Source organism: Poecilia formosa, unplaced genomic scaffold (assembly GCF_000485575.1).
Source record: "Poecilia formosa unplaced genomic scaffold, Poecilia_formosa-5.1.2 Scaffold360, whole genome shotgun sequence".
In the NCBI taxonomy this organism is placed as follows: domain Eukaryota; kingdom Metazoa; phylum Chordata; class Actinopteri; order Cyprinodontiformes; family Poeciliidae; genus Poecilia; species Poecilia formosa.
Window position 1 is genome coordinate 325,212 of NW_006800299.1, and position 8,419 is coordinate 333,630.

The 8,419-nt window shown below is 54.4% G+C and overlaps 1 protein-coding gene across 1 annotated transcript in view; it reads left to right on the top strand.

The window, feature by feature from the left end:
- Positions 1-8,419, top strand: part of cdc42bpb (CDC42 binding protein kinase beta (DMPK-like)) — a 25,638-nt gene that overhangs the window by 11,402 nt on the left and 5,817 nt on the right. Inside the window, exons 7-29 of the mRNA XM_016662121.1 lie at positions 300-720; positions 794-1,022; positions 1,109-1,216; positions 1,386-1,519; positions 1,698-1,940; positions 2,797-2,907; positions 2,979-3,226; positions 3,299-3,404; positions 3,475-3,599; positions 3,682-3,787; positions 4,642-4,790; positions 4,865-4,962; positions 5,029-5,108; positions 5,199-5,243; positions 5,562-5,636; positions 5,714-5,785; positions 6,284-6,389; positions 6,465-6,601; positions 6,694-6,833; positions 6,904-6,985; positions 7,058-7,274; positions 7,638-7,700; positions 8,172-8,413. Coding sequence (XP_016517607.1) covers positions 300-720; positions 794-1,022; positions 1,109-1,216; positions 1,386-1,519; positions 1,698-1,940; positions 2,797-2,907; positions 2,979-3,226; positions 3,299-3,404; positions 3,475-3,599; positions 3,682-3,787; positions 4,642-4,790; positions 4,865-4,962; positions 5,029-5,108; positions 5,199-5,243; positions 5,562-5,636; positions 5,714-5,785; positions 6,284-6,389; positions 6,465-6,601; positions 6,694-6,833; positions 6,904-6,985; positions 7,058-7,274; positions 7,638-7,700; positions 8,172-8,413 — 3,337 coding nt within the window. The remainder of the gene's footprint in view (positions 1-299; positions 721-793; positions 1,023-1,108; positions 1,217-1,385; positions 1,520-1,697; positions 1,941-2,796; positions 2,908-2,978; positions 3,227-3,298; positions 3,405-3,474; positions 3,600-3,681; positions 3,788-4,641; positions 4,791-4,864; positions 4,963-5,028; positions 5,109-5,198; positions 5,244-5,561; positions 5,637-5,713; positions 5,786-6,283; positions 6,390-6,464; positions 6,602-6,693; positions 6,834-6,903; positions 6,986-7,057; positions 7,275-7,637; positions 7,701-8,171; positions 8,414-8,419) is intronic.

The following is an 8,419-nucleotide window of genomic DNA, read 5'->3' on the forward strand; positions in this document are numbered from 1 at the left end:
TCCTTCCTTCCTTCCTTCCTCCCTCCCAGCGAGATTTGTCTCTCGACTCGCTCGCTCGTTCCTTGGTTGCCTAGCAACAGCCTGTGGTGCGCAGCAGCAGCTTCAGGTTTCTCCATCGTGTTTCATAGCTGCTTAAATAGAAACGTTGTGAAATGAAACAGGAAGTGACACGCCACCAGTTTGGCTGGATGTTGGATATCTAAACTATAAAACTAATCAATAATAATTAGATGATTATTGACCAGTATCGTGATTATTATTACAGCTCCGTCTTCCTTCCTTTGTGAACCCAGAATGTAATCAGATTACTCTGGCTGGAGTCTTGCTGCCGTTTCCAGGTTACGTTTCGTCTCCAGACTCCTGTCCTACTTCCTGTCCTCTAAATGGGAGCGTGTCCCTCAGTGGACGGACGCCTCTCACTCTCTCTCTCTTTGCTCGTCCCCCGGTCCTGACTTCCTGTCTGGTTTCCAGGAGCGTTTCCAGTTCCCCTCCCATGTGACCGACGTCTCTGAAGACGCCAAGGATCTGATCCAGCGGCTGCTCTGCTCCCGGGAACGCCGCCTGGGCCTCAACGGCATCTCGGACTTCAAGGGCCACGCCTTCTTCAGCGGCATCGACTGGGACAACATCCGCTCCGCCGAGGCGCCGTACATCCCCGACGTCTCCTCGCCCACCGACACCTCCAACTTCGACGTGGACGACGACGTCCTGAAGAACCCGGTGAGGCCCGGACCGGACCGGAACCGGAACCTCCAGTGGTCCTCGGCTGCTTCACGGCTCTGTTTGTCTTCAGGACATCGGACCGCCAGTGTCTCACACCGGCTTCACCGGCCAGCACCTTCCCTTCGTCGGCTTCACCTTCACCACCGACAGCTGCTTCTCGGACCGCAGCGCGGCCGGCCGGGCGGCGCCGGGGGTCCGAACGGAGCCGGACGGCGGCGGCGGCTCGGAGGTGGAGGCGTTTGAGAAGAGGATCCGCCGCCTGGAGCAGGAGAAGCTGGAGCTCAACCGCAAACTGCAAGGTGGGCAAACGCCTGGGGACGGAGCCGGCCGGTTCTGGACCTGACCCGGTCCGTCTCTCACCCCGACCCGGTCCTCTGTCCCTCAGAGTCCACCCAGGCCCTCCAGGCTCCGGCGAGGGGAGGAACTCTGGCCCGGGACAAAGAGATCAAGAAGCTGAACGAGGAAATCGACCGGCTCAAGAAGAAGCTGGCAGGTCAGTGAGTCGGCCCGGTTCCGGCCTCTGTGGTTCCGGTCTCTGTGGTTCCGGTCTCTGTGGTTCCGGTCTCTGTGGTTCCGGTCTCTGTGGTTCCGGTCTCCGTGGGTCCGGTTCCGGTCTCTGTGGGCCGGTTCCGACCCTGACCCGTTCTCCTGCGATGTGGCAGACTCTGACAGGCTGGAGCACCAGCTGGAGGAGGCCGTCACGCTCAGGCAGGACTTCGAGAGCTCCGCCTCCAAGATGAAGAACCTGGAGAAGCAGGTGAAGTCGCTGAGGCAGGAGAAGGACGACATCCACAAGGTAAGCGTCCTCCCTGTCCTCCCTGTCCTCTCCGTCCTCCCTGTCCTCCCTGTCCTCTCTGTCCTCTCCGTCCTCCCTGTCCTCCCTGTCCTCCCTGTCCTCTCTGTCCTCCCTGTCTCCCCGTCCCCCCCGTCCCCTCATGAAGTCGGCGCCTCCATCCTCCTCTCCCTCCGAGCAGCAGCTGGCCGACTCCCTGGAGCGTCTGCGCAGCCAGACCAAGGAGCTGAAGGAGGCGCACTCCCAGAGGAAGCTGGCCCTGCAGGAGTTCTCGGAGCTGTCGGAGCGGATGGCCGAGCTGCGCTCCTCCAAGCAGCGCCTGTCCCGCCAGCTGAGGGACAAGGAGGAGGAGATGGACGCGCTCATGCAGAAGATGGACGCCCTGAGACAGGAGATCCGCAAGACGGAGAAGAACCGCAAGGAGGTGAGGAAGGCTCAATGAAACTCTTCAAAATAAAAGACTTGTAGTAGAGAAGCTTCCAGCAGTCTGTCAGGAACACCGCAGACGTTTCACATCTAATCTAAGATATTGGAAAATGTTGCTGTTGACACTGAAAGTGAAATCCTGAATGAGCCTTTCAGGCTCAGTTCTCAGGCCGACCCACTGAAAACCCACAAAACTCTGATCTGTTTGATTAGTAGAATTAATTGGAATTGATTGAAGCCTTTCTTCAGCAATAATCTGGTTTATCTTTGAGTTTTCAGTCAGATCTGCTCAATTTCTTGGTGTGTAAATTTATTTTCAGACCAAATATGACAAACGATCGACTGTCTTTAAGCTGCAGTTACTTTTCACGGCCACCAGGGGGCGACATGCTTCATTCGTTCCAGATTGAAGGGACTTTTCTGTTGAACTTTGACATCTGAAGTGTTAAATATTGTGGGAATATTTTTGTCCCTGATGTCAGAAAGTGAAGCTGACATTCGTCCCACACACTGACACATTTCCAACCTTCTTGTCACTTTTATAATTCTGACTTACAGGAAATGAAAACCAGAAAATTACAGTCCCACATCAGATCAATATAAAAATATTTTTAAAATTCTGGGAACAACCAGTTTCTGTAGCAGAAACCTTTTGTGTCCTCCAGACAGCCCATAATGCTATTATTATTTATTATTATTATTATTATTATTATTATGGTTTTGAGGACCATCTGTGAGCCACAATCATCAAAATGGCACCAAGTATTGAAGTCTTCCAGATGTTCCTGTATTTTATTTGTTTTGCTCCTTAAGCAGCGATCCTTTCACAATAAAAGCCTTTGTTTGTGTCCCAGCTGGAGGCTCAGCTGGACGAGGCGAAGGCTGAGGCGTCGAAGGAGAGGAAGCTGAGGGAGAACAGCGAAGTTTACTCCAAACAGCTGGAGACGGAGCTGCAGAGCCTGAAGGTGGGACCAGAACCGGAACCAGAACCAGCGAGTTCCCTGCAGCAGCCCAGTCATCGTGGTTCTGTTTGCAGTCCCAGCAGGGCCGAGGAGCCGTGGGTGGCGGCGGCGCGGAGTCCCAGCAGGAACTGTCCCGGCTGAAGGCGGAGCTGGATAAGAAGGTTCTGTTCTACGAGGAGGAGCTGCTCCGGAAGGACTCGGCCCATTCCGGAGAGATCAAAACGCTCCGCAAGGGCCTGCAGGAGTCAGAGGGGGCGCTGCTCGCCGCCAACAAGGAGCTGCTGCAGCTCAGGGACAAGCTGGACAAAGCCAACAGGGACAGGTGGGTCCCGCAGACTGGACCGGATCGGGACGGGACCAGGTTCTGACCCGGTGTGTGTGTGTGGCTCTACAGGCAGAACGAGATGGACGACGTCGTCGCTGAGCTGAAGGAGAAATATGAGCGAGAGAAGAACAGGCTGACTGAAGAGAACCGCAAGCTAACGACCGAGACGGACAAGGTGAGCCGACCCGTCCAGAACCAGAGTGTTGGTGTGAGAAACCCCGACCTAATCGGATCTCGTCCTGCAGCTGTGTTCGTTCGTGGACAACCTGACGGCTCAGAACCGGCAGCTGGAGGACGACCTGCAGGACCTGTCCTCCAAGAAGGAGAGCGTGGCGCACTGGGAGGCTCAGATCGCAGAGATCATCCAGTGGTGATTGGCTGACCCATCAGAACCGCCTCCTCCGCCACCGGGGGGGCGCCGTGCGCTCACAGCCGCTGTTTCCTCTGCTCAGGGTCAGCGATGAGAAGGACGCGCGCGGCTACCTGCAGGCTCTGGCCACCAAGATGACGGAGGAACTGGAGACGCTGCGCAGCTCCAGCCTGGGGACCCGACCTCTGGTAACCAGAACTCCTTCAGAACCGGGTCAGGTCTCTGGTTCCTGGGAACCTTCAGCACCGGCCCTCGTTTTAAAAGCTTAAACGTGTTCACTTCAGCCACAGAGAGGCTTTTATTGTGAAGGAGTGTGTTAATGTTGCGGTCCGACCCGTTGTAGTTCCTCAGTGTTGGTTCTGTTTCTGACTCGCTCTGGCAGCCTGAGTCAGGAGTGGCCACGCCCCCTAGGAAGCCCTGGCCTCCCATTGGTGGAGACAGGATGGTGAGTGTTGGCCGTAACGGAGTCGCTCCGCCTCATCTGTCGGACGCTTGCATGGCTGGCAGCATGTGGACCATCAACGGGTCCAGTTCAAGGTTCTGGACCCGACTGAACTGATCCAGGATCATTCCAGTGCTGGGCACTGCTATCGCGCTAATGGAAAACATCGGTTCTGCTAGCTCCAGCTAATGCTACATAGCATTAAGCTAACGCTAAAGAATTACACCAATATGTTATTTAGCTGAAGCTAATGCTAAACATGAATATAAACGACTTAACTACTTCAGAGTTTCAAGACGGATGTCAAACTTTATTCACCTGAAACTTAAAACATGGAAGTAAATTATTAAATCAGCTCTTTAGATTTCATGTAGCGAAGCTAAGCGCTGGGCGTCTGAAGGTTGCTGGTTCGAAGACGTTGCTGCTGTTTGGTTTTAAACTTCCTGGTTGTCTTGAATCGGGGTCAGAGTGAAATCAGTGATTTGCCACCACATGCTTCCTCACTGTGTGCTTCATGGGCTGCCCTGCCTGGCTGTTGCTCTGTGCTCATGATGCAGCCGCTGCAGTTTCATCCTGCTGTGTTCGGTTCCTCCGCTGCAGGACCCGCTGTGGAAGGTCCGCCGCAGCCAGAAGCTGGACATGTCGGCCCGCCTGGAGCTGCAGTCGGCTCTGGACGCCGAGCTGAAGGCCAAGCAGATGGTCCAGGAGGAGCTGCGCAAAGTCAAGGCTGCCAACATCAACCTGGAGAGGTCAGGGGTCACTTCGGCTTAGATGGGAATGTTGTGTTGCTCGGCGCCTCATACGCCTTTGTCTGTCGCTGCAGTAAGCTGAAGGAGTCTGAGGAGAAGAGGCGGGAGGTGGTGGAGCAGGTGGAGGGTCTGAAGAAGGAGGTGGAGGAGAGCCGCTCCCGCTCCGACAAAGGTCAGGAGTCTGTCCTGGACGCCGACCCGGACCCGGCTCTGTGTTCAACTCGTTGTGTCTGTGCAGGCCTGAAGCTCCCAGACTTCCAGGACTCCATGTTCGATTACTTCAACACGTCTCCTCTGGTTCCGGACCTGACCTTCAGGGTGAGTCTGCTCGCCACGCTCTGACCAATCACAGCGCCGGCAGGTCTGATGACTAAGTGACTGTTGCTTGTGTCTCTCTGTGACCTGGAGGCGTCACTTTGCTCCGCCTCCTCCCTGCTCGCCCTGTGGGAAGAAGTAAGTTTTCCCGGCAGGTCCCTCGACGTTCCTCCACCCATCCCAACGGTCCTCTGTCCGCCCCCTAGTGGTCACATCTAACCTCAATCGTAGCTGCTCACTAATGACATGGAGACCTCAGCGTGGCCACGCCCCTTCACGTAGCCCCTCCCACTGATTAAGCCCCTCCCACACTGCAGGTCCTCATAGCCGTGTTCTCGTCTTCGTCTCTGTGGATTCGTCTCCATCAGCCTGTAGTCGGAGCAGAACGATCAGAACCAAAGTTCTGATCAACCAGAACCGCTCTCACGTTTAAAACTCATTTTCTGTCGTTTTCAGACGGGAGATTTAGACCCCACCCCCGAGAAGTCGCTCACCACGCCGCCTTCCCGATCCTCCGCCTCTGAGACTGAGGTCATCCACCCACAGTTTCAGTATCTGCAGGTTTGTGGTTGTAGGAGTTTGTTCACCGACTCGGTTTGTGTCAACAGGACGGAAAAACGCCGCTGGTTCCCGACAGTCCCTCCCCCACCTTACAGAGCTCAGCGCTGGCTACGCCCAAGGTACGCCGCCGCCTCCGATTGGTTCTGGCGACTCAAACTCATTTCTGCAGAATGACAAATCGGACTTTGTCATTTAAGCCTTCATCAGGTTTTGTCTCCTGAGCCCGTTTTGTTCATCGCTGCCTGCAGGTTGATGGATAAACGTGTCATAAAACTGGAACAGTCTAACAGTCTGGGTGATTTTTCCTTCTGCCTGATCTTCAGGAAACTCTCACCTCTTCTTCCAGCAGGCGTTCCTCAGGGCTCCGCCTCAGGAATCTCATCTTCTTCTGCAGAAGAATCTCATTTCACTCTTTGCAGATGATATTTACATTTATTTTCCCAAAAAACAAGAACCCCTGTCTTCCTGAAACATTTATTGATTAGTCTAAATCAGACTAATCAATAAATGTTTATTGATTATTCATTTAGAGCGGATTGTTTGAGCCGCTCTAAATGGCTGCAGTGAAATGTGGATCAGGTTTCCTGGTTCTGAACTGAGTGTCTCCTTGTTTCCAGCCCAAAGCTCACCAGCTGAGCATCAGGACGTTCTCCAGCCCCACCCTCTGCTCCCACTGCACCTCCCTGATGGTGGGCCTCAGTCGCCAGGGATACGCCTGCGAAGGTAAACGTTTCCTCCCATGCAGGTTCTGCTCGGTGTTGCTCGGCTCGGTATTGATGCGTCTCTGTGCGCCTCCAGTCTGCTCCTTCATCTGCCATGTGGCCTGTAAGGACCACGCCCCCCTGCTGTGCCCCATCCCAGCCGATCAGGCCAAGAGGCCGCAGGGCATCGACGTCCAGAGGGGCATCGGCACCGCCTACAAGGGCTACGTCCGGGTAAGGCTGCCGGCCTCCAGCAGAGCGGCTCTCGCTTCCTGAGCTTCAGCAGCCAAGGCTTCAGAGTCTCTTGCTCCGTTTTACTGCTGCAGGTCCCGAAGCCCAGCGGCGTGAAGAAGGGCTGGCAGCGAGCGTTCGCCGTGGTGTCGGACTGCAAACTGTTTCTCTACGACATTCCAGAGGGGAAGTCCACCCAGCCGGGCGTGGTGGCCGGTCTGGTCCTGGACCTCAGGTGAACTCAGGATCAGACATCACTGGAACATGGATGTCTGTGGTTTTATGTAACGTTGGGTTTGTTTCAGAGATGAAGATCTGTCCGTCAGCTCTGTGTTGGCGTCGGACGTAATCCACGCTACCAGGAAGGACATCCCCTGCATCTTCAGGGTAGGAAACCCCGCCTCCTTCGGCCGGCTCCGCCGCCTGCCGACCGCCACGTCCTAACTGTCACTGATGCAGGTGACGTCGTCGCAGCTGAGCTCGCAGTTCTCCTCGGTGTCGCTGCTGGTGCTGGCGGAGAGCGAGGAGGAGAAGAAGAAGTGGGTCCGGGTTCTGGAGAGCCTGCAGAACATCCTGACCAAGAACCAGCTGAAGAGCCAGCAGGTCCACATCCTGCATGAGGCGTACGACGCCTCGCTGCCCCTCATCAAGACGGCCCTGTGCGCCGCCGTGCTGGGTCAGTACCGCCGCTGTCAGAACCGCAGACCCACTCTGTGGTTCTGTTCTGGTTACTGATGTCTCAGCTCGTTTTCAGTCGGGTTGTGGACTTTTACACCTTTTAAACCATAAGTTTTCTGTTTTCTTGGTGTTTTGAGTTTAGAAATACAAAATATTCAAAATATTGTGTAATTGTGAAACTTGGTCCAGAACACACATTTATAAAAAAACATTTTTTTACAACTAAAAACCTGAAAATTTGTTTTTTTAATTGTTTTAATTTAAACTTTAGCACCTGCAGCAGTTTGAATATAAAGTTTGTCTTTATGCTGATGACATGTTGCTCTTTATTATTTAGTAAAAGCTTCTTTTGTCTGAGCAGATCGGGAGAGGATCGCCCTGGGAACAGAAGACGGCTTGTTCATCGTCGAGGTGACCAGAGACGGTGAGTCGGAGATCAGCAGTTTACCAAGAACATGAAGACATTTAGGAAAAGTTTTCCGGTTTTACCACAGTCCCTGCTCCTCCTGGTCCAGTCTGCATGGTTTACTGTCCGTCCCAGAAACGTTTCAGTGCAGAAGAAATCATTTCTAATCTTAATTCCAGCTTTAAATTCATCCTGAAAAACAAATCTGTTGGATGGTTGGAGAAACAGCTGAAACAGACTGGGAAGCACGGTGGTGGCTGCATCATGCTGGGGGTTTGCTTTCTACACCTCAGGCTGCTGCTGGTCGGACTGGTTCAATTCCAGCAACTGGATGGACTTCGGACATCCAGAGTCTGGACAGAACCCAACAGAACCAAGCAGAACCAGCAACAGAAGCCTGAAAGACTCCGGGTGGCTGGTTCTGATGGTTCTGTCTGTGTTGGAGCCGGTTCTGACGGTTCTGACGGTTCTGATGGTTCTGTGTTACAGTCATCGTCCGGGCCGCTGACAGTAAGAAGGTTTACCAGATCGAACTGATTCCCAAGGAGAAGATGATGGCTCTGCTGTGCGGCCGGAACCGGCAGGTCCACTTGTACCCGTCGGGGGTTCTGGACGGGGCGGAGTCGTCCTTCGACACCAAGCTGGCAGAGACCAAGAACTGCCAGGTTCTGACCACCGGGCTGCTGCGACCCGGAGGCCCCGCCTGCCTGCTGGCCGCCGCCAAGCGCCAGGTCAGA